This window comes from Chenopodium quinoa, unplaced genomic scaffold (genome assembly GCF_001683475.1).
Source record: "Chenopodium quinoa cultivar QQ74 unplaced genomic scaffold, ASM168347v1, whole genome shotgun sequence".
Taxonomy (NCBI): Eukaryota; Viridiplantae; Streptophyta; class Magnoliopsida; order Caryophyllales; family Amaranthaceae; genus Chenopodium; species Chenopodium quinoa.
Genome location: NW_018743212.1, coordinates 491,538 through 514,897, shown reverse-complemented (window position 1 = coordinate 514,897; position 23,360 = coordinate 491,538). Strand labels below are relative to the sequence as shown.

Genomic DNA, 23,360 nt, shown 5'->3' with positions numbered 1-23,360 from the left:
AACGGCTTGCCGAAGGTCCTATTGTTTTCATACCGAAACAGAATTATTAGCTACACGGTGAAATCTTCTTTATAAGTACAATCTGATTAGATGTTAATGGTGGTTGTAATTTGCTAATTATAGTATCATAATGGACGGACAAGGGCATGGGTTTTCTAAGAATTACAAGTTACTTGTACTAGAGAACTAGACTAATCTTTATAAAACCCCACCAACCACAACTGAGTTTAGAAATTAGAACCTGATGCCACCAATCATCTCCTCCAGTAAATTATTGTAGTCTGTAGATGTACTGTATGTTGGTCCCAGTCTCATGAGTCTCAAATTATCAATTAATCCTAATTCTGTTTCTTAAATCCCAAAAGCAAAGGAAAAAAGATACAGAGCTCAAAGATGAGTGTTGATTACTGGATGAAATGGCAAGTCCCTGTTTGTGGATTGATTATTGTAATCCCAGCTGCAGTTGCGATCAATCTGATCAAGAAAAGAATCAGAAATGGAGAAGATGAAACCCAGAATTTGAAGCAGTCTAAATTAATATTATGGGTTCCTTGCTGGAGAAATCTCAACCCCAAATGGCTTCTTCTCTACAGAGCTTCAGCCTTTATTACAATGGCGTACCTTCTCTACCAGATGATTCTTTTTTCTGGCCTTTTTGCTTTCTATTTCTATACCCAGTAAGTCAACTACTATCTCTCTTCAATCTTTCTTCTTATATTTGTGCTATCTAAATTATCATTTTTCCTTTCATATAAATTGTTTTTTAATTTCTTGCCAAATAATACCTATTACTAAATTTTTATGCTGTGCAGTACTCAACTTTTTGAAAAATCCTTCCTTTGGGTTTGAGCTAAATATCGATTTCATTGACTCATCTGCAGGTGGACATTTGCATTGGTTATGGTCTATTTTGCGGTATGCCCCTGCATAATTCCCATTTTATATTGTTGTACAACCTGTTTTTACAACCTTATTAGTTATTACCTAATATGGATGCACTTAGAATACCTAGAACTCTTTTTTTTTTAATGCTTCATCGTTCATGTAGATTGGGATCATCATTTCTGCCCAAGGATGCTTTATGACATCTACAGAGAAAGGACCAGCAAGAAGTGCGGAGAAAGACAAATTTCTGAAAAATGGTTCAGATAGCAGCAAATCTGCTGCTGCTTTGGGTTCAAAGAAGGGAGAAGGCAGCAGTAGCTTGCAAAATCATGACAGTAATGATGAAGCTCAAGGAGTCGGATTCTTAGGGTCTCTTATGCTAATTGTTTACCAGGTGAGTTTGTTTGCGCCTTGCCGGATGAAACTGTTTGATTTTGATGCAATTGCTATACTGCTAACATTTCAGTTATATCTGCCTTTTTGCAGCATTACATTTATTAGCTAACCCCTCCTTATCCCCCTTGTACCTAATGTCATTTGAGCAAATAAATATAGCTTCTAATTCATCTAACAGCAAAATTTAGTTGTTATGCCCTTCAGTCTTTATGTTCTTGCTATTGGTTGTAAGTAATGTAACTCATCCTGTTCTTGATCCTTCTATCAGATTTCTGCAGGAGCTTCAGTGCTTACAGACTTAGTTTTTTGGTGTATATTGGTGCCAATGATGGCAGGAAAACAATTTGAGCTTACCTTGGTGAGTGCTTTAATTATCATAGTAGAGCTATTGGTGTGAAATGGTTTTTAAAATAGAATTCCTACTCACTCATTATAGGAATACACTGATGTCGTAGTATGCATATATTAGCATTATATACTTACGAGACAAACATCTTAATAACATACCACCATAATTCATGAAATCATGAATCCAGAATCAGCAATGTTGTATTTTTAACTTTCTCAAGTTTTGCCTGGCTCTGCCCATTTAACTATAGAGTATGTTTGGATTGAAGGAAAGAGAGGGAAAGGAAGGGAAGCGAAGGGAAATGGAGAGAGTATCTTTCATTTGGATAATAATTTAAGAATGAAGAGAATTGGAGGGGAGAGAAATGAGGGATTAAATTCTAAAAAAATGATCCCTCCAACAATAGAGAGGTTTGGAAAGAAAACTCATCAATCTTCCTCCCTTCCCTTCCCTCCCCTTCTTTTCCTTCCCTTAACATTACCCAAACAAACTGTTAGTCTAGTGTGACTACTGATCACTAACATCATTTAATACTCCTGCAGCTGATAGGATTTATTCACTCACTGAATGCAGTCTTCCTGGTCATTGATTCGCTTCTTAATGCACTTGTAAGTAGCATCATACTTCCTGTTATTGGTGCTCAACTACTTGTGCCTTTTTAAAGAGGTGGATTAGCTAATTTATTTTCTGCATCTCAGCCATTTCACTGGTTTGGGTTTAACTATTTTATACTTTGGAGCGTCACATACATCACATTCCAGTGGATTCTTCATGCCTTTGGTTTCACATGGTATTTTCATTTCTCCTGATTGATTTCATAATCTCTTTCAATTCATATGTTTATATGTTATAAGTCGAGTCATTTAACAATAGAGTTTGGTGCAGGTGGCCTTATCCCTTTCTAGAGCTCTCAACCCCATGGGCACCTCTATGGTAACTAAAGCAAACTCCCTTCTCTAAAACTGTGTTTGAATGTTCACTGAACAGAGAAGTATTTCATAATATGTACTTGTTTGCAGGTATCTCGGAATGGCTTTCATCCACGTTCCTTGTTATGGTGTGTACATAATGTTGGTGAAAGCACAGAAGTCTATTTTTTCTAAGCTGTTTCCGCAAGCATTTGTCAGGTTATACTTACTTACCTGATTACATGTAATATAAACCTTATTGCTACGGAGTAGTAAACAAGATACAATTTCGCCAATTATCACTTTCCATGGTTATACATTTTCATAAACAGCTGCTGTGTTACAGATCACATCAATGGATATCACCCCACCAAAAAGCAGCCTGACCTCTGAGGTACTAGAGTGAAGTAGTCATATAGCACAGTGAAAAGTACTCCAATTTGGACACCACCAACATATGCTTCAAATATCCCAGAACTTATGAAGCATATAAAGATTGGCAGTTCATATGCAAGCATTGTGCTTACTAGCTTGTATATGTGTTAGTAATCAAACTCTTATATACATGCCTGGTACATTTATGTCGTGATCAAACGACTACAAAACAATGTAAGCTTTGGTGAACTCTTGAGATGTATGCAAGAAATTGTAAGCATCTTTACCCTAAAACAAAACTAAGATTAGTCAATTAACTACCAAAAGAATGGGAAGAATGTGGCAGCATTATCAACTACTCCATAGCTACTCGCATATGATAAGAAGGCTGGGAAAGTTCTATAGATTACTATAATCTTATTAATAGGCGATAATAATATTTCTATGATCTTCCAGTATTCTGTTCATGGAAAAGGTTAGTTTCATTGAGAAAATCTTTTATGGTCAATTCCATTCTTTAACCACTTAAAATAATTGATGTACTCCTGAGTCCTCAACCTAGTTTGCCCGAAGCCTTACCGAGGGATTAATAGTACCCAATGACTTTTCATTTCATTTAGAATGTGCAGAGAACTATATACCACTGGTGTTTGCTTCAAATTAATGCTACAGTACCCAATGACTTTTGTCGCAGAGGATGTGCTCAAGGATCCTTCTCTTCACTTGAAGAAGGCGACATAATAATAATGGTAATATTTCTGATGTGGTCTACTCTGATCATATTCGACAAGAATAAGCGATACTTAATAGATAGAGTATGAAGCCTATCGGTGCATAAACTGTGCTTAAAGCTCTACTACTGTCACAGTGGTTTTAAAGCTTAATCAAAGGCTTCTGGATACAAGTAGTCACCCCCCCTCCCTCCACCCAACTCAAAATGTTGAATAAACCAACTAAAACGAAGGCTTGCTCTAAAGATTGACATAAGCCGATCAGATACCCTGCCCAAATAAAGCTTAAAGTTTGATCCTTACCAAATCAACACCACATTCTTTCCTTCAGAGTTCAGACCCTGTTGGCAAACTAAACTTCAAAACATATGCCCAGAAGTGTAAACTCTCAAGACTAAACAATGTTAGCTAAAAGCCTAAAACTTATTCAATAATAACGGCATAACTCTCAAGAGTTAAGGAGAATTTCATCACAAATTAAAAAAAAAAAAAAATAGAGCAGGGCAATTCACTGTAGAATTGTTTGCTTCATAAATTAAACCAATATGTACCAAAAAGCGTCAAGTAGCATAAACAAGCTAATAATATCCAACATTAGTTTGTAATTCTAAAAGATAAACTCAAATCCCCCAAATCCTCAGCAAAAAAGACAATGTCATTTCAACATTCGATTAAATCAAAAGCTGGAAAATTAAGAGCAAAAAACAAGTCCATAATAAGATTCAAAATTGCCCAAAAAGATAACTATTATTAATGGACGGAGAATCACTCGGCGGCGGGCTTCTGGTAAACGTAGGTGAGACCACACTTACCACAGTAGTGACGATCAAAATGGTTAGCCATAAAAGTACCGGCACCACAGTCAGCATTAGGGCACTCCTTCCTCAACCTCTGAACCTTGGCAGAATCATCAACCTTGTAAAACTGAAGAACAGCGAGCTTAACCTTCTTCTTCTTGTGCTTGATCTTCTTGGGCTTTGTGTAAGTCTTCTTCTTCCTCTTCTTAGCACCACCCCTGAGACGAAGCACCAGGTGAAGGGTCGACTCCTTCTGGATGTTGTAGTCGGCGAGAGTGCGGCCGTCTTCAAGCTGTTTTCCGGCGAAGATGAGACGCTGCTGGTCTGGAGGGATGCCTTCCTTGTCTTGGATCTTAGTCTTCACATTGTCGATGGTGTCTGAGGATTCAACCTCTAGGGTTATTGTTTTCCCAGTTAGGGTTTTCACGAATATCTGCATCCTCTCTCTCTCTCTGTGGAGGAGGTTTTACCCTTTAGGATCCGGCGCACTGCATTCCCAAATGCCCTATTTATATACCAACTGCTCTACCAATTACCATATTATTCTATACGGGTCTTCACCCAGTACGGTTCTTCCAATTTAATTTCACTCATTTTTTGGAAAAGTTAATTAAATATTAACAAGCTCATGTGTGGTTAGACCTATCCGTTTTTCGTGTTAATTATCAATTTAGTCCATTACATACAAGACTCTCATAATTTTTGTTTTTGAAGACAGACTCTCATAGTTAACTCAAGGTCATAATGGCCTTTTTTCTGGCCGAGTAATGGATATATATATGGTTCTAAATAATATTTTATTACCCCGAGATGCAAACCCCATCTTCATTTGATTATCTGACATCATGTCCAGATATATTAGAAAATACAGAGTAGTTTTTTTAAGTTATATTTGAAAATAGATTAAAAGCATGAATTATAGCCGTCATTTTTGTAGAATTCTCAAAAAATTTAACTTAGAAAATACGAGTCGAAGTGTTTCTCAACCCTACAAAATTGTTGGAGGTCACTTGAGTGGTTGGAACCATTTGTTTCTTCTTATAACTACTCCACATTAATTTAGTCGGCTACTTACACGCCTCTCATCAATAACCTCAAAGGACACTTGACCTTATTATAGTCAAAATTACTTCCTCCGCTTTTAAATGTAGGTTTTAACTTAATTTAATTAATTGAGTTTTCAAACAAAGATTGATTTTTTTTTTTTTTTTTTTTTTTTTTTTTTTTTACTAACTAAACAAAGAAGGTTAATGGAGTAGTTATGCTTTGATGGGTACGGTAATTAACCTGAACAACCTTTTTTTTTTACCAACAAAAGTTGGGCCAAAACAATAAAAGAGGAGTTGTGGGTAATACGGAGCAGCAAACAGAAGCGGCATTTGCTTCTTCGAACTGGGACTGGGACTGCCGAAGAATGGAGAAACGTTGCAAACATTGGCTGCCCAAGAAGAACAGATTCTGTGCAAATACTCCCTTCAATGATTCCCCGTAAGTATCCCTTAATTAAACCCCTCTTTGTACTAATCTTCTTAATTGATATTGTTATTTGATTCTGCAAATTATAACTTGTAACAGATTCTGCGGGAATCATAGCAGTAGGTCCAATGGAAAGTGGATTCCATGCTCAATCGACCCTTCTCAGTAAGAAATTAATACACTACTATGTTTTGTCATGCCCATTGTTCTCTATGCTTTTATATTTATATTGTTTTTGTTGAATTTGTGAAAGTTGTGTGCTTGAAGAAAACATGGAGGGACACCTTAAGAAATGCCCATTATTGAAACAATCACAGACTTTGTCACTCCAACCTTATTACCAAAAAGGAATTAATCAACAGCAACAAGATGCTGACTTTACTTCTGAGATGAAGCGAAATTGGGTTTATAATTTGAGTATTCCTCAATTTTCTTACTTACTCTCCAAGATCCGCTCTCTTCATACTTTAATTTGTAAGGATATAGAGCTTTCTTATAGGATACCTCATGCCTGTGATGTCTGGATTAAGAGACAGAATGACAGGTATGTGCTTCTCTGTCTTCTTTTTTCGTGTTTCACTGAATCGAATTTATTTTTGTATGCATAGATAAATGCTGTTGGTTTGATTGGTACACTTGATTTGTTTGTGCTTTAAGGAAATTGCCATACCAAGAGAAGCATGTCCGCCAACAGGCGTCGATTCTTGGCAACTTGGAGGATTTTGGGGTTTTGTCTGAGCAATACTGTCAATCTGATCTCTCTGCTGTTGTTGAGTTTGGAGCTGGCAGGGGTTACTTAACCCAGATATTAGCTGATTCTTATGGGATCAATAAGGTCTATTTGGTTGAGCGTAAGGCATACAAGCTCAAGGTCAGTGTACATTGAAACACTTCTTTATGCTCATATAAGATGTAACTAAACTCATTATATTTATGCTCATATATCTTAGTATCTTCAACTTTAGGCTGATCGAAGTCTACGACAAATAGACAACTTAGCATTGGAGCGTTTGAGAATCGACAGTAAGGTTTCCTAAAACCTCATGTCTGGTTTTTTAAGGCCTTTATCCTCGTGTGAGCTATGTTATGTTTTTGTATAGTAACTTATTGTTGCATTACCTAGAAATATCCTCTTCTGAGCTTTGTTGCATTACCTAGAACTGTTGCTGAAGTGGCATTAACCTAATTTTCATTGTGGAAATGTCTTTGAGAAGAGCTTATTAACCTGTATCATTATTAATACTGCTCTTTTTTTTCTTTTTCTTTGGGGTTCAGCATCCTGATGATTTACTTAATCCCCACCCTTGCACCTAGAGGGCCAGAATAACACGTAGTACATTTACTATTTTCTTAACAGTTTGGGTACCCGGCAGTACCCCTATGCGGCAGTCATGCCTAAGCATTCACAACTTTCTCCTAATCTTGAGTTTTCCCTCTTCACATGTAATGTTTTCATGGTAATCAGGACTACGATTTTATTCTTATACTTCGTATAACATAATGAAGTCAAGATACAATTGAGAAGATCTGTAATAAACTCGATGTAATTGTAAATAATTCAAGAGAATCTAAGATTGAATTTGGGATTCAATTGATTGATATGAAATTCTGATTACAAGAAGAGGAGTAGATTGAAGCTAAAACTCTCCTGGATAGTAGATAGTAACTTGAGGTTACAATTCTTACAAATCTTCCAATGCTAAGCAGTGTCGAATCACATTATCTCCTTCTCTCTACACATTTCCTATATATTACAAGAGCCCTAGGTGCCAAAATGTCCCACTATTCGTTGAAGGTTTGAAGCTGGTAAGTACCAGCACGACTGCACCTTAATTAGTTACTGCTGTCTTCTTCTCCCATGTTATCCTCTTCCCCCAATGGTTGTGGCAGCAGCATGTCTGTCTTCTCCTTGAGTTGCTTTTAACTTGCCCCTTCTCTTGTATTGGAAGTGTATAGGTAGCTTAGTGGGTTCATTACAAGATCTCCGCTTAATAATTTACTCCCTCCGCTTCATATTGCTCTTCCTACTTTGACCTAGTTCATCTCACAAAAAGATTCTAAATAGGAAGAATTATATAAAACGGAGGGAGTAATACTTTTCTGAAGCATTGTGCTGAATTTAATGTTTAGCTGTTGTAGGATTATTAGAACATTAGATAGTGCTATATGTTGTCTGTCATAATTGCCTCTTGACGCGTATCGATGCTCACTGATGCAGTTGAAGATTTAAATCTGGATGCTGTTGAGTCTTTGAAAGGAATACCTTACTTGGGGATTGGTAAACATCTATGTGGACCTGCTACAGGTGCATAATCTAATTTCATTTGAATTATTATAAGCAATTACCATTCACTTAGATACAAGTCAGCCTTCTTGTATAGCAGATCCCTTTTACCCTTTCACCCTACCCTTCCTGAAAAACAGAAAAAGGAGGGAAAGAGGAACATGCTGAGGAGTTGAATGACTTGAATTGCAGTGAGCTTACAATGTGTGGCGTAGTGCAGATTTAACCCTTAGATGTTGTCTTGGTGAACATCCTGATCAAGATAATGGGAAAGAGCAATCTGTTCGTCCTCACCTCAGAAGCATTGCTGTGGCAACTTGTTGCCACCATCTATGCCAGTGGAAACATTACACAAGTAACTTACTGTAATTAGTTTTTTTATTCTTCAATCCTATACCCTTTGAGCTATATCTTATTAATCCTCAACTGAACTTTGTTTTTCTTTCCTCACACTTGCAGATAAACAATACTTAAGTAATTTAGGAATCACTAAAGAACATTTCCATGCTATCACATGGTTTACCAGTTGGGCAGTTGATGCTGATCATGGATCAGATGTTTCTGATGACGGCTCTTTGCAATCTCCTGTGCCACCTAGGTAAAATATTTAGTATCTTTGAATGTTAAACCTACCCCCCACCCCCTCTTTTTTCTCCAGCTATATCTTTCCCTGTATGAAGCCCGCTAATGAGTAACAGGCTGTTACTTTCTACTTATTTCAGTTATTTGTACCTGTATTAATAATTATAATAAAGTTTTCTAGCTCGAGGAATCAATTTAATAAAGTTTTATACTACGTATGTATGTAGCTATTATCCTGGTGAAAAGAGCATGCTCTAATTTCTTCAATCCATTTTGCCCTTATTTTTTTATACAGTATAAATTTTTCTGACAGTTCTCTGCTTTTATAGTGATAATGATGAGAATGGCGGAGATGCTAGTGGAGTTGAAGATTATACAAGGAACATGAAAGCAATGGATAGAGCGGCGTTGGGGTTCATGTGCAAGGATATCATTGACATGGGGAGGTTAATGTGGATTAAGGAATGTGGACTGGAAGCTAAACTTGTCAAGTATGTCCCATCAGATATTTCCCCTGAAAATCGTTTACTTATTGCGAAGGCAGAAATACCAACTACAAATTAACCCTACACCACTGAACTAATGGAGGGCTTGCAGAAGACCAATTTGAAGAAATGCATGGAACTCATGACTTTGCTTGGTTGGTGTAGTGATATAACACGCATTAATAGGCCAAAATAGTGAAGCCATGGCATAACAAAATCTTGATTTTGAAGAAGCATGATATCTTTTAAGTTTTAAACTGGGCCAAGATAGTAAAATTGCTGTTATGTCGAGTGTGACTGGATGATGCAAAGTTTTGTTGTTCAATCGTGGTTGTTTATATACCATGTTTACCAGCATTTGACATGGGGTAATTCTGTTTTTGTTTTAGTAATATCAATTACCTATTGTTATCATCCAACGCTTGCAAATACTTAAAAATAGTCTACATTTAAAACAAAGTCAACATTAATTTTATACCGATTTTCTGGGCTTTTCACAGTTCATTGGTGCAGTGGTTTGTCTAGTTCATTAATCTGAAATCTGTCAATGTCATTTCTATAATTCTATGTAGTGATAGAGCTGAGTGAGCTAATAAATCATGCATTCGTGCCTGGTCAAACAAAAACCAAGGTAGCTGAGTGGTTGATGCATGTATGTAGGTGTGAACACAAAAGTGATATCTGTAACAAAGTAGATTCTCTCCTAAACCAAATGATAAGATCAGCAACTAATACAGTATCAGAATTGACTGCAAAATGCCAAAATGTAGACGCTAAACAAGTTCAGATGCATTCCATTATGCTGATGTGCTTTTAATTTTTTATACTTCTTCCGTTCTTTTTTTTATTGCATTATAGGGGTTTTGGAGGCAAAATTTGGTAATGGGAAAAAGTAAGAGAGAGAAACGTAAAAATGCAAAATTGTCTATGTAATGTAAAGAAAAAATAAAAAGTAAGGGCATGTTGAATATTTGTACTGTGAATATAGATATTTTTTGTCTTAAAATGAAAGTGGTGCAATATTTATGAAATTTCCCTAAAAGGCAAGTGATGCGATATCAAAAGAACAGAGAAAATATAAAGGTGGCTGCTTTTGTTGAATTTGACCGGACATGCAGATTATAGATGTTGAGAAGAAAGCTGGATGGTTTCCTAAAACAAAATACAGTATAAAACTACTCCAATAATAATAATAATAATAATAATAATAACAAACCCCATATGGACATGTATAAGTGTATAACTGCAAATTACATAGGGTTAAGCAATATTCTGCAAACTAAAGATGCTCATCGTTTGATGTTCTTTCTCATTCAGAACATCATTTTATATTTGCTGTAATCCCACCTGAACATCCACCATCCAAGTGAAACTTTAAAAAAATACGAAGTATAAAATTAAAAAAAATTAAAAATTGGAGATGCGGTGGATCGAACCCCTCATGCAAAGCGAGCGTACTACTGTTTGAGCTACGTCCCCTTCTACAGTATCGTATTCTTTTGGATTATCCCATCCGTCCATCCGAAGATAACATAAAATTTTCAGTGAAAAAGCTAAATTGCTACGTCATGTCTTACGCACCATTAGCCCCAAAAACTAAAGCACAGATAAAACGACACATAGTGATACTGTAGTACATACAGTATAAATACCTACAATACTTGAACACCAACTTCACAGTTGAAAAGCTACACTTCCAATCCTCCCAAATCACCTTACCAAATCGTCACATAAGTACGGAGTCCTAATCAACTTCCCCTTGTTTGCAAATGGAATCCTCACCCAACCCTGGTGGCACCATCATCTTCTCCACCGTCGGCCGCACTGATTACGGCTTTGATATCTTCTCACTCCCCCTCCATCACATCTCCCTTGACACCGAGCACCGCCTTACTGACGGTACCTCTGTCAACTTCAACGGCCATTTCGTAGACGACGACAACTCCCTCGTCTTCATTTCTGAACGGACTGGATGTCCTCGGGTTCACCTCACCCGACCCAATTCAACCAACCCGCCGGAGCAACTCCCCTCTGCACCGGGAAGCCTCTTTCATGATCGTCCAATCCTCCACGGCAACCGCCTTTTCTTTGTCTCAGCTCATCAACCTTCCGATTCTCTCTACAAAAGTTGGTCTGCTGTTTATTACTCAACCTCTGTTAATGAAAATCATAACCAAAATACTGATTGTGAGATCAATCGATTGACCCCACATGGTAGTGCCGATTTCAGTCCTGCTATTTCTCTCTCCGGAAACTTCCTTGCTGTTGCCTCTTATGGCTCTAAACCTTGGGGCGGTGACTTCCAGGTGCTCAATACTCAGATTGTCGTTTTCCCAGTATCGGACCCTGCTAAACGCAGCGTTTTAGCTGACCATGGTGGCTGGCCCTCTTGGTCCGGCGATTCCACTCTCTACTTTCACCGTCAATCCGAAGACGGCTGGTGGAGCATTTACCGGGTTGATTTCCCCGCCACTGAATCTCCACGCCGGGTCACTCCCCCGGGTGTCCACGCTTTCACTCCCGCCGCAATGCACAACAGCACCAACAAAATCGCCATTGCAACTCGTCGGAAGGGTAGAGTTCATCGACATATTGAGCTTTTCGACACCGAGTCAGGGGAATTCCAACCGATAACAGAGTTGATAAACCCGGAATTACATCATTTCAACCCATTTATATCCCCCGGGTCAAAGTTCATCGGGTACCACCGATTCCGAGGAGATTCAAAACAAGGAGACAAACTAATCCCGAACCTAGAACCAGTTGTTTCTCCCATCAAATCCCTGTCAATGCAGAGAATCAACGGTTCATTCCCTTGTTTCTCCCCTGAAGGCGACCTTATCGCATTTAATCCAGACTTCGAGGCAAACGGAGGGCTCAAAATCATGAAATCAGACGGCTCAAAGAGGTGGACACTGATTCAAGGACGTGTAGCCTTCTACAACTCCTGGGCCTCATGCTTAACAGATGAGAAGAAGCACGTTATCTTCACTTCCTTGGGTTCAATCTTTCAGCCCGCCAAAGTTTCCGTCCAAGTAGCTCGTATTACCTTTGATGCTTCCGCCCTTGACCCTCACTGTTCAACTGTACAGAATGCTGAGATTAAGATCATCACCAAGGAGGAAACCGGCAACAATGGTTTTCCGGCGTGTTCACCTGACGGAAAATTGGTAGTTTTCCGATCAGGAAGGTCGGGCCACAAGAATCTTTACATAATGGATGCTGTTAACGGAGAAGTTGACGGGGGTAACAATGCTCGTCAGTTAACGGAGGGAGCATGGATTGATACTATGCCCAGCTGGTCACCTGATGGACAGGTCATTGCTTTTTCTTCAAACCGGCATGACCCGAGTAACCCGGTAACCTTTGGGATATACTTGGTTCGGTCAGATGGATCGGACCTAAGAAGAGTACACGTGGAAGGGTCAAATGATGCAAGCTTGGAGAGAATAAACCACGTGTGCTTTAGCCCCAATGGAGAATGGTTGTTGTTCACCACCAACATGGGTGGGGTTACGGCGGAGCCACTTAGTTTTCCAAACCAATTTCAGCCATATGGGGATTTGTTTATTGTCAAGGTGGATGGAACTGGATTGAGGAGGCTGACGTGTAATGGGTACGAGAATGGGACACCTGCATGGCACGCTCGGGGAGGGCTCGATGTTTTGTCCCTTAATGCGTATACTGAGATGGATGGTGATGAATTAAAAGGTCAATTTGATGAGCCAAAGTGGATTACTTTTGATTTTTAAGGTGAAATCACAACTCACAAGCCATCTAAACATGGTTAGTGACAATAAAATTAAAACAAAATATAAAATTGTACTGGGGAATTATAAAATAAAATGACCTTGGTTGTGGGTTATTTCTTATTATCTCTATTCATTGTCTTTTTAGAGTATCAAAAAGGTACATTGGGTAATTTGTTTGTTTATAAGGATCACCTAATTTTGTAGATGTCTTATTATCTTTTTTTTTTTTTTAAAGAAATAATTTCATTAATGAATAGCCATACGACATCTATAACAATAATAAAGACTTGAAAACCACAAATTTAGAGAAATTAACATAACTTTTACAATCAAATTCATAATTAATTTGCATATTTGGCATAACTCACACTCCACCGCTTCAAATTTAGAGAAATTAACATAACTTTTACAATCACCTAATTTTGTAGATGTCTCATTATCATTATAGATAGATATTTAAATAAACTATATACGTATTGATTTAAATAATACAGAGTACGAATAGGATTTACTTCTACTCCTACTAGATTTACATTTGACAATTACATATTGGCAGATTACTAATTTCCTATGATTGACATTCATTCCTTCCCATTAAGAGGTTTTTGTAAATTTTAAGCCTTTTAAATAAATTTTAAAATTAATTTTGGAGTAGAGAGAGCTCTAATTATGTACTTGAAAACAAATTCATATTTTTAATTTAAGATGTTGGTAAGATTTTGGCAGTTTAAATATGAAAAATATATAGCGAGATAAGGATATGGTCTGTTCTAATTTCATCACTTCATGAGTTGCCTTATAGGGCAACAACAATTGTTGTAGAATCAGAGAGCATTTCTCCCAACTTTCTTTACTCCTTAAAATTTACACAAACAATAATATGAGATATTGAGAATTTGGGATGAGATACCTTATATATTAAAAAAATAAATAAAAAATACAAGGTTTACATGGTATGTGACGCTCTCCACATTTATTTGAGTGTTTAATTTCATTTGTTTAAAAATCATGGATTTTACAATATTTGAAACATCCACCTCAAATTCAAAATGTAAAGTATTAGCTACTAAACTATGGTCGTATTACATGTTATCATACCAAAATTAAGCATACATAATCATGACATTAATGTGATGATTCGGGACACCATCTATGTCCCGACACATTACATGAAATTAACGATTATACTTCTTCTATTTCTTTATAGTTGCAACAAGTCTTTTTTTTTTTTTTCACGCTTGTCGATGCATGATTTCAATCGTTAATATCTTTAATTACCAATAAGTAAAAATTATAAACATTTGATATTAAAATAGTGTAAATCGAGACGAATCTAATAAGATCTCACATGACTATATTTTTACATAGCTATAAATCATCAAAGCCAGTCAAAGTGGAGCACATGAATAATATAAAAGTCAAACTGTTGCAATTATAAAAAAAAAAAAAACCCGGAGAAAGTAAGTATTAAAAAAACTGAAAACCTTTTATTACCAACGGCCCAAGACTGATTATACGTAGTAGGCTTGTAGCCCAAGCATTTTGCAAGTTACGTGCCAACGACCCAACGTCATCAAATTCAAAGTTGGCCCGTGAATTTATATGGTATTGAAAAGAAAAAAAATAAAGAAAGTATAAAGATTACGAGTAGGAATATGAATAATCCCGGTCTCCTAAGTTAAATCCCTCTCTCTCCTCTCTTGGTGTTCCTCCGCTTACTTGGATCTACGAACCCTAATAAAGTTGAGAGTTGTTCCCCAATTTCCCAATTTCACCCACCACCTCAGAATTTGAATCAAAGAAGAAGTAAGAGATGGACGATAGCTGTGCTGTTTGTGCCGATACCCTAGAATGGGTTGCTTACGGGCCTTGCGGTCATCGAGAGGTCTGCTCTACTTGCGTCGCTCGCCTTCGATTTATCTGCGATGATCAACGCTGCTGTATTTGCAAATCCGACTGCACTCGCGTCTTTGTTACCAAGGTTGCTTTTTCTTTTTTCTTTTTAATAATCTTTTTCAATCATAAATCAATTTTGGGTGTATCTCTACTATTTCATGTCAAATTGGGCATTTATATATAAGTTTGTTGGTTGTGGAATTTGGGCGGTCGCAGGCTATGGGTGATTACACTCGAATGGTGAATGACTTTTCGAAGTTGCCGTCGCAAGTGAAGGAAGGTCAAGTGGGTTCTTACTGGTATCATGAAGACACTCAATCCTTCTTCGACGATGCCGAGCAGTACAAGATGATCAGGGCTATGTGCAGGCTTTCTTGTAGTCTTTGTGACAAAGAGGAACAACAACCTCCGCAGCCGCAGCCGCAGCCGCAGCAAGGTGGTGGGTATAGGAAGAGGCAGAGGTTCAGAAATATTGGCCAGCTTAAGTCTCACTTATCTCACCAACATCGCCTCTTCATGTGCGACCTCTGTTTAGAAGGCAGGAAGGTATACTTCATTCTATTAACTGCAACTCTTAGAACAAGCCTGCCCTTTGTTTGTTTTTTATTTTATTTTATTTTTTTTTTTTTTTTTTTTATTTTTTTTTTTTGGTAAATTTACGAACCAATTCACTTGAAATTAGAACGAGAAGCAATTTAAATACAAAGAACTAGACTTGGAATTAGAATGAGAAGCAATTCAAATACAAATTCAGTGAATTGCTTCTTAAGTTTAACAAAAGTTCTAATTCCAAGCTTCCTAAGTTTAACAAAAGTTCTAATTCCAAGTTTTTTATTTTTATTTGAAATTTGAATTGCTTCTAGTTCTAATTCCAAGTTTTTTATTTAAACAAAAGTTCTTTAGGATTCAAATAAATCATTTGTCAAATCCATGAAACCAAGGTCAGGTCAGACATTTTCCAAAGACAATGTTCATGGTGGTTGCCATTCAAATGTTCTTTAAGGCCTTATGGGGTTGATCAATCCCCCTCAAAATATATTAAAGAAAATTTCATGTGAATTGTTTTCCAGGTTGGCTTTTGTGCAAATTTTCTCTCAAAGATAGAGTTTGTTTTGCTGGATGGTTTTCACTTCCAAGCATGTTTAGAGAGTTTTCCACTACCTATTGGAAATTAATCTTCTATGCATTTCATCTAGTCATCGATCATTCTCGTAGCTAACTAGTTATAGCTTTTTCTTCTTTTATTGTAACTGTAACACCTAGACCTGTTCAACGGGCTGGATCCAGGCCTTCCTTTAATGGGCTGGGCTGGGCTAGGGTCAAAGCCAATAAAAGTGGGCCGGGCTGGGTCATGGATCATTGCATCCGGCCCATAGAAACTTTATAAAGGATCTTTAAATGGGCCTTAAAGGGCCTTATAGAGCCAACAAGTTCAAACTTGTAACTTGTAAGTTAAAAGAAGTTAATAAATTAAAGGCAGTAAAACTTTGGTCTTCGTCTTCACTAAACACCAGTGCTCAATTTGCAACTAAAATTGGCAGCTTTTTCTTGAATATTTTATGAGACATAAAGAACCTAGGTTATCAACAAATATAATCCTTTCACCCAATTAAAACCACCTTTCGTAGTTCATTTCTTATAGAAGTACAAATTAGCCACATCATCAACAAATATAATCATATTACCCAATTGAAACCACCTTCTCCACACCCAAATGACCGATGACCCGTTTAATCATAGGTTTTCTGTCCATTTCCGCCATTTTTGACGGTGATTTTGAGTTTTTTTTTTTTGGTATTTTTTTTTTTTTTTTAGTAGAGAGGAGGTTCGGTTTATTTGACGAAGACGAGGTTTAGTATGAAGTATTATGCTTCTGCTTTGGATCCTGCAAAAGAGAGTAGAGGAGAGAGACTATGTTGAAGCTTGAATTTTAGGGTTTGTAATTTGGGGATTTTTTGAGGGTTTGTATTTGAGTTAGAAGATTAAAATCAAAATGACTGATAGTATATTGAGGATACTGACCCTTTTAGGGCCCTTTTTAAAACCTTACCCTACCCTTTTAAAGTCCATTACTTGATGCCCCTTTAAAAGTCCAGCTAGTTTATTTATTGGACGGGCTCAGCCCTTTTAATTTAGGGTTGGGTCAGGGCTTTTAGTGGGGGCCCATCCATTTGTGCAGGTCTAGTAACACCCACACCTAGAATAAATTTTGACTACTGTTTTCTCTTTATCAAAATTGTTTCCCATTGATAGTTATCTTAAACAGCCTTTACGCTTTTTTGACAGTGAATAGTATGGATGTATGCTTTTAATAGACCTTATCTACAATGTGTATCTTTCGATAATTCTTGTTCTGCTATTGTTTGTGATCTGAAAGGGGTATTTGTTTGACTCGTATTATATGTCAGAATGATTATAAGAACCTTAATATATTTGCTGTACAGGGAAGTGAGATAATGCTTATGTTATTCTTAAATGTTTGAGTTGCAAACTGCCTATTCATAGTTTAACTTCTTAGAGAGTAATCAGGAAGCCTGCTGTTATCTGTAGTGCATACCATCTTTCTATTGTGTGAATCTAGTTTTCCATCTTCGATTTGTTTTACATAAGCAGGCTCTATAGCGTCCAACATAAATTGAATGCCTTGACAAATTGTATTCTCTAATTTTGAACCTTTGGTGTCTTCTGGTATTGAAGTTTGTGAGTAATTTTTTTGTGGTGTACAATTGGTTTTACTTTGGATCTGGACTGTATCTTTCAGTATAAGGTTTCTTCCCTGATTTGCATTTTCTTATTATGCCTACCCTTGCAAAAATAGGTATTTATTTGCGAGCAAAAGCTCTACACTAGAGCACAGTTGAATCAGCATAAGAGAACAGGCGACTCAGAGGTAGATGGCACAGAAAGTGAAAGGGGAGGTTTTGCTGGGCATCCTATGTGTGAATTTTGTCGAACTTCGTTCTATGGAGAGAATGAACTGTATTCTCATATGTCAACTGAACACTACACCTGTCATATTTGTCAAAGGTGAGATTGAATTCATTTGTTTTATGTCTATGATATCTTGATCTAATTGTCAGAGGAAAGGACCAGTTTGACGTTCTCGTAAACTATTTTCTAGGCAACATCCTGGTCAATATGATTATTTTAAGGATTATGATGACTTGGAGGCAAGCAATCTTCTTCCCCAGTGTATTCAAATGTCCTTGTGCATTTTCTTTAAGATGTCTTAAACTCTTAGTCATGCTTGCGTGTTTGCAACAGACCCACTTTCGTCATGACCATTTCTTGTGTGAAGATGAAGCATGCCTTACGAAAAAGTTCATTGTCTTCCAATCAGAAGCTGAGATAAAGGTTATACTTTTAGCATGCATTATAGGTTTACAAATGGCTTAATCCTGATATCGCTCTTCTTCTGTGCACTCTGCTTCTGCTCTTTTTCTTTCCTCATTTTGTTATCTGTGATTTGCAAAGGTGTGAAATCAGACTTGCTACGTGGTAGCTTTTGCTTCGTCATGACAACTGAGTCTTTTATATGTTGATGCCTAATGCAGAGACATAATGCAATGGAACATGGAGGTCGCATGTCTAGATCAAAGCGTAATGCTGTTCTCCAGGTATCTCGATATTTTCATGAAAAGCTTTTGGTGTTTCCCTATTGATATCTTATATTCTGACTGCTTCATCTTTGTTTTGCATGCAGATACCAACTAGTTTTAGATATCGAAGCAGTAATGAAGCGGGACATCAGCGTGGACGGCGACGGTCTTTCCGCCGTGAATCTTCTCCAGACAATGAGCTTAGTCGGGCTATTGAGGCCAGTCTTGATAGAACTAATGCCAGTGATTCAGTGGCTGGTTCATCAGCATCATCTACTGCTGAACCTTTAGTTCGTGCTGGTACAGAATCAAGTGACATTGACCCTCTTGTTCAGCCGTTCGACTCGCTAAGCACTACTGATTCCGAACCATCTTCAAGATATCGTCAGGCTGTCTCTCTTACTTCAGCTGATGCTTCTCTAGGTGTATCTTCATTCCCTCCTTTGTCAACTGCACCCAGCAGCAGCCAACAAAAATCTCATGAATCCCATGATACTATGGCAGCTCGTCTACGTCGTAAAAACAAGACCAATGTTCTTAACGTTGCCCAGCCTAGGTTAGCTAATAGTCGTGGTCCTGGTTCAGCTTCTTCATCTGCTTGGCCTGCTCCTGCTCCTGCTCTCACTCCTGCTCCTGTTCCTGTTCCCGTTCTATCTTCTGGCTCTAGTCAAGTCAAGCCAGGCAACAGTTCTGGGTCGTCTAGTTATGCTAGTTCTTTGCATGGCCGGCCAGTGACAGAATCTGGCCTCGCTGTGGGTGGTTCTTGGGGTTCAAGAAGCTTAGGTAGTGGCAATCGGTTGAGTCACTCTAACTCTGCTCCTAATCTCATTGAAAGTAAATCTTTTGATCCAGTATCTGATTTTCCGCCAGTGTCAGCAGCTCAACCCAGCAGGTTGCAATCTACTGCCCAAAGGCCCCAAGCTAAGAAGACAGAGGATGTCCAAACTTCAAATAAGTCTTTGGTAGAGAGGATGCGAGCTGCACTTGATTATGATGAAAACAAATATAGCGCTTTTAAGGAAATCTCTCAAGAGTATCGCCAAGGCTTAATTGACACATGGGAATATATTCAATATGTGAAGCAGTTTGACTTGACACACCTTATTCCTGACATGGCTAGATTATGCCCAGATATTCGAAAGCAAAAGGAACTCTTTGAGGCCTATAATGCTATATGTCAGAGTGATGGATCACAGGAGACATTTTGGGGCAATGACAACCTTCAGTTAAAAGGAAGCAGTAGCTCAAGGAAGGATAAAGGAAAGAAGGTGAATGATGTTCAGAATAGTCGCTCAAAGGAGACATTAGCAGATAGTGTCATCAGTACTGTGAAGAGTTTGCAGACTCAGTTCAAGCCTTCTGAAGGAGAGGCAGAGGTATTGGAAAAGGATGGCTATCGTCCTAGCAGAGGGAAGTCAACTATAGCAGTGACTGGTAAGCCAGTTGTAATGCGTGGCAATATCCTGCCAGGGGCACAAGGGGCTAGAAGTACAGCTGGTCACACTTCAGTAGATGGAGGAAGCAAGCAGAAAAAGAAGAGCTCAAAATTCCACAGAATTCGCCTTGGTGATGACTATAGTACAGCAGCTATAGATGTCAACAATTCTTCTACTGATCCTAGTACAGAAGGGTCATCTGCACACAGTGTTTGGCGCAACGGAGCTGGTCAAAGACTTTTTACAAAATGATGATGGTTTTGAGCCTTTTGGCTAATTTTTTTGAGATTTGGTTAAGTATTGAGGGAGAAGCGTCTCAATTCCCTTCCATGCACTGATCGTTTGCATGAAATTATTTTGGCCTCTTGTGCAGCATGTTGTGTTTTGGTTTTTGAAGATATAATTTACGTTGAGTTGAAACAAGCTCATTAACGACTTAACGCCCATCATGGCGTCATGATATGACAATTGTCTATACAAAATTTATACATTGGATAGAAAGAAATTTATTTATCCCAATTCTTATTGGTGTGCTTGTGTTTTTTTTTTTTTTTTTTTTTTTTTAAATATTTCTGTTGGTAGTTGCATCTTTACCAATTAAGATGTGTAGTAGACTCTCATGCGAAGAGGTTAAGCTGGAAGGAAATTAGTACAATGTCTCATTTATGCAAACCAATAATAGTTTTTCATGTCACAACTGTAATATAGATTCAAGTAAAAGGAAAAATTGTGTACATAACTATTTTGAATAACACTAATTAAGTAGTAAATGTAATTAGGAAATCACATTTCACAAGCCACAATTATTTTAAGCACAAAAAGTAGTGACAAGTTTATTTTCTAGACGTTCTTCAAGGGCTTACAGTCTATGGCTACTAGAATCCAGCACATTATCAGGCCAGAGTATCGCGTGTTGCATCACCTCTTCTTGAAGCAAGAAAAAGAACAGTATTCTATGGTAGGCTGCAATGCTTTCATAATAGGATAAACAGCTTATTTGCTCATAAAGCTTTAATGCATACAGAAAGTTCATTGGTATGTCATCAAGCAACAGAGAATGATTCAAGTAAATCATGTTTGAAAAATTTACAATATTAGTTTGAGAAGTCTAAGAGCTTTGTACAGAAATGAACTGATGGAGAATTTTATAAGTCACATGGGGCACAAAGTTAGCAGAATTCACATTAAAGTCGCAACACCACCGAAGGTTTTTTCACTGCTGTAACACATGTACAGAAATCCATCTTCATCCTTGTATGTCTCGTAGACAGAGTTCAACAAACAAGCTGCAGGTACAAGAATAAAATGAGAACATTGCCCCCAATAAAAGTCACTGGAAGAGAGTACCCAAAAAATATGAGCATAGAGCCAATCCTTACATGTTTGAGGCAATGTATCCTTGACAAATATAAAAAGTGCCTTGCCAGGAGCAAGCTGAAGTCTGCCACTCAATATGTGAATGAAATGGCCAACTGACATGTCTTTAGGAACCAAAAATCTGTAATGTGGAAACCCATGGTTTAAAACAAGAACAGCAATGAAACTTACAAATATACGTCTACAAGGGAACAACAATTAAAAGACAGGGGCACAAGCCCTATTCATTAGACATGAAATAACACAGAAGCATCTCATCTTTGCAAAAATACATGTATTAGAAGCACAGTAGTCATCATAAATGCTGTGTGTGTGTGTGTGTGTTGTGCGTAGAGAGAGAGAGAGAGAGAGGGGGGGGGGGGGAGGTCAGGTGTTGGACAATTTCATAAAAAGTTCTTAGATACGTGCCCATAGTCACCAAGGACTGAGTAAATCTGCACACTTGGAAACTGGAAGATAAAATTGCACATGCAACTACATTTTCTCAAAGCCAAATGAGACAAAGTGTACAAGAAATTCAAATGGAAATGGCAATAGATATGAGGATGAATATATAACATTCTGATAAAATGATAATGGTACAAAAGCTCGTACTATTACAGCTTGCTAGATGAAAGGTTATAAATTACAGGATCCACAAAGTATTGCTGTGTTCAAAAAAAATTAAATTTGGGGAAAGTGAAAAAGTGAAAAACTCAACATATAACTACTGGAAAAGTATTCTGAGTGTTTTGCCCGTAGGTTATTGAGGGATCCCCCATTGATCTTCATGATAAACGACTTATGTTTGTCTAGAGGCAACCCTAAAACAGCAAGTAGCGGTTTTGGTATGAACCGCTACCTCAAGTAGCGGTTTTTTACTCGTATAAACAGTAAAAAAGTTGTACATTTATTTACAATACTGCCACTAGATAAACAATTGTTCTTTATCATGAAGATCAACTTGTATTTTCTCTAGGTTAATTGATATTTTGGACCTCTAGTGATCCATAATCACCCTTAAATTGTACATCATACATCTTCAAAATCAGATTTCTGCACTACAATAATTAATACAGCTAGCTACGTAAGCATTTGTGGTAATTCTACAGACCTATTTAGACATGTCCATGTTTTCCACTTTAGCATAACCCACTTGATATACCAAGCACATAGTCATATTGTTCAAACCCTACAAAATGCAGTATATGAATATAACTTTATTTGGATTTGAAGAGGAACAAAGTCAGTAATGTAGTGTCAATATGAGCTAAAGCGGCTAGCGCAATCAAGAACTATTCGATTGAGAAAATTCAAAGAAATTGGCATCATAATTATTTATATACTCGTAACAATCATTAAAATTGAAAATTAAGCAATCAATGGACGAATACACAAAATCCAGTGTCTGATCATAAATTAAAGCTCAAAGGAAATCAGGAAATAGGGAAAGTACCGACTTTTTCTTCTCGAGTACAGGAAGGTCAGTTCTTGAATATTTTTCGGCAATCACCTGCATTTAACAGAAAACCCCACAAATTAAATTGATCAACTAAAAGCCCTAAAATCAATTGATCAACTAAATAACAAAAATCAGAAAGTGACAGACCGGGACTCGATCAGGATACTTGGCAAGCATATCTGTGGCTTCATTCGACCTTTCTTCTGTAAATTCCAACACAACATATGAATAAATTCAACAAAACCCTTAAATTTGCAGATTCCAATCAAACCAACAACAAGTGTTACATACCAAAAGTGAATTCATCCTTGAAAGATGTAGTCTTTCCCATAATCAATTAGTGTTTGTGTTTCTCTCTCTTCAATTCTTGACTTCTGGCCTGGGGTTTCTGAATTACGTCTTCAAATTCACAATTCGATGATGCCACTTACGATTTAGGAAACGTTTTATAGAGTCGTATTTGCAAATTCACAATACATTATATATACTTTAAATTAATCAAACTAAAAAATTAGCGGGGATAGCTCAGTTGGGAGAGCGTCAGACTGAAGATCTGAAGGTCGCGTGTTCGATCCACGCTCACCGCATTTT

At 37.4% G+C, this 23,360-nt stretch overlaps 6 protein-coding genes and 1 non-coding gene across 7 annotated transcripts; 5 read left to right on the top strand and 2 right to left on the bottom strand.

Annotated features, from left to right (window-relative positions):
* Positions 1–189: 189 nt before the first annotated feature.
* LOC110734222 lies at positions 190–3,271 on the top strand. The gene is made up of 9 exons (XM_021914280.1): positions 190–677; positions 882–915; positions 1,049–1,279; positions 1,550–1,639; positions 2,173–2,238; positions 2,329–2,420; positions 2,516–2,563; positions 2,650–2,757; positions 2,885–3,271. Exons 1-9 carry the CDS (start codon positions 394–396, stop codon positions 2,922–2,924), a joined length of 993 nt encoding a protein of 330 aa, XP_021769972.1. The 5' UTR covers positions 190–393; the 3' UTR covers positions 2,925–3,271.
* An 880-nt stretch (positions 3,272–4,151) lies between these two features.
* On the bottom strand, positions 4,152–4,947 carry LOC110734224 (ubiquitin-40S ribosomal protein S27a-like). The gene has a single exon (XM_021914282.1). The coding sequence runs from the start codon at positions 4,878–4,880 to the stop codon at positions 4,410–4,412; it is 471 nt and encodes a 156-aa protein (XP_021769974.1). The 5' UTR covers positions 4,881–4,947; the 3' UTR covers positions 4,152–4,409.
* Positions 4,948–5,653: 706 nt separating this feature from the next.
* Positions 5,654–9,682, top strand: LOC110734221 (tRNA:m(4)X modification enzyme TRM13 homolog). Its single transcript, XM_021914279.1, has 9 exons — positions 5,654–5,929; positions 6,017–6,082; positions 6,171–6,461; positions 6,575–6,788; positions 6,883–6,940; positions 8,136–8,222; positions 8,422–8,556; positions 8,661–8,799; positions 9,113–9,682. Exons 1-9 carry the CDS (start codon positions 5,856–5,858, stop codon positions 9,345–9,347), a joined length of 1,299 nt encoding a protein of 432 aa, XP_021769971.1. The 5' UTR covers positions 5,654–5,855; the 3' UTR covers positions 9,348–9,682.
* A 1,173-nt stretch (positions 9,683–10,855) lies between these two features.
* Positions 10,856–13,176, top strand: LOC110734220. The gene has a single exon (XM_021914277.1). It carries the CDS (start codon positions 11,038–11,040, stop codon positions 13,018–13,020), a length of 1,983 nt encoding a protein of 660 aa, XP_021769969.1. The 5' UTR covers positions 10,856–11,037; the 3' UTR covers positions 13,021–13,176.
* Positions 13,177–14,347: 1,171 nt separating this feature from the next.
* LOC110734218 (E3 ubiquitin-protein ligase ZNF598-like) lies at positions 14,348–20,493 on the top strand. Its single transcript, XM_021914275.1, has 7 exons — positions 14,348–15,001; positions 15,133–15,462; positions 17,735–17,943; positions 18,038–18,086; positions 18,181–18,270; positions 18,471–18,533; positions 18,620–20,493. Exons 1-7 carry the CDS (start codon positions 14,834–14,836, stop codon positions 20,201–20,203), a joined length of 2,493 nt encoding a protein of 830 aa, XP_021769967.1. The 5' UTR covers positions 14,348–14,833; the 3' UTR covers positions 20,204–20,493.
* A 264-nt stretch (positions 20,494–20,757) lies between these two features.
* LOC110734219 (autophagy-related protein 8i-like) lies at positions 20,758–23,208 on the bottom strand. Its single transcript, XM_021914276.1, has 5 exons — positions 23,061–23,208; positions 22,917–22,972; positions 22,768–22,820; positions 21,331–21,449; positions 20,758–21,237 (listed from the first exon to the last, which is right to left on the bottom strand). Exons 1-5 carry the CDS (start codon positions 23,098–23,100, stop codon positions 21,131–21,133), a joined length of 375 nt encoding a protein of 124 aa, XP_021769968.1. The 5' UTR covers positions 23,101–23,208; the 3' UTR covers positions 20,758–21,130.
* A 75-nt stretch (positions 23,209–23,283) lies between these two features.
* TRNAF-GAA lies at positions 23,284–23,356 on the top strand. The gene has a single exon. It is a non-coding gene; the product is annotated as a tRNA-Phe (tRNA).
* The last annotated feature ends 4 nt before the right edge of the window (positions 23,357–23,360 follow it).

What these genes read in the sequence shown, in the direction of transcription:
- LOC110734220 (XM_021914277.1), top strand. Translation starts at nt 11,038, where the DNA reads ATGGAATCCTCACCCAACCCTGGTGGCACCATCATCTTCTCCACCGTC.
- LOC110734218 (XM_021914275.1), top strand. Translation starts at nt 14,834, where the DNA reads ATGGACGATAGCTGTGCTGTTTGTGCCGATACCCTAGAATGGGTTGCT. An exon ending in CTCGCGTCTTTGTTACCAAG is followed by an intron (nt 15,002 to 15,132) that starts GTTGCTTTTTCT and finishes GGGCGGTCGCAG; the next exon opens with GCTATGGGTGATTACACTCG. An exon ending in AGCGTAATGCTGTTCTCCAG is followed by an intron (nt 18,534 to 18,619) that starts GTATCTCGATAT and finishes TTTTGCATGCAG; the next exon opens with ATACCAACTAGTTTTAGATA.
- LOC110734219 (XM_021914276.1), bottom strand. Translation starts at nt 23,100, where the DNA reads ATGGGAAAGACTACATCTTTCAAGGATGAATTCACTTTTG. An exon ending in AGTATCCTGATCGAGTCCCG is followed by an intron (nt 22,821 to 22,916) that starts GTCTGTCACTTT and finishes TGTTAAATGCAG; the next exon opens with GTGATTGCCGAAAAATATTC. An exon ending in GGATACATTGCCTCAAACAT is followed by an intron (nt 21,238 to 21,330) that starts GTAAGGATTGGC and finishes TTGTACCTGCAG; the next exon opens with CTTGTTTGTTGAACTCTGTC.
- LOC110734221 (XM_021914279.1), top strand. Translation starts at nt 5,856, where the DNA reads ATGGAGAAACGTTGCAAACATTGGCTGCCCAAGAAGAACAGATTCTGT. An exon ending in TCTATGTGGACCTGCTACAG is followed by an intron (nt 8,223 to 8,421) that starts GTGCATAATCTA and finishes GGCGTAGTGCAG; the next exon opens with ATTTAACCCTTAGATGTTGT. An exon ending in CCAGTGGAAACATTACACAA is followed by an intron (nt 8,557 to 8,660) that starts GTAACTTACTGT and finishes TCACACTTGCAG; the next exon opens with ATAAACAATACTTAAGTAAT.
- LOC110734222 (XM_021914280.1), top strand. Translation starts at nt 394, where the DNA reads ATGAGTGTTGATTACTGGATGAAATGGCAAGTCCCTGTTTGTGGATTG. An exon ending in AACAATTTGAGCTTACCTTG is followed by an intron (nt 1,640 to 2,172) that starts GTGAGTGCTTTA and finishes ATACTCCTGCAG; the next exon opens with CTGATAGGATTTATTCACTC. An exon ending in TTTCCGCAAGCATTTGTCAG is followed by an intron (nt 2,758 to 2,884) that starts GTTATACTTACT and finishes GCTGTGTTACAG; the next exon opens with ATCACATCAATGGATATCAC.
- LOC110734224 (XM_021914282.1), bottom strand. Translation starts at nt 4,880, where the DNA reads ATGCAGATATTCGTGAAAACCCTAACTGGGAAAACAATAACCCTAGAG.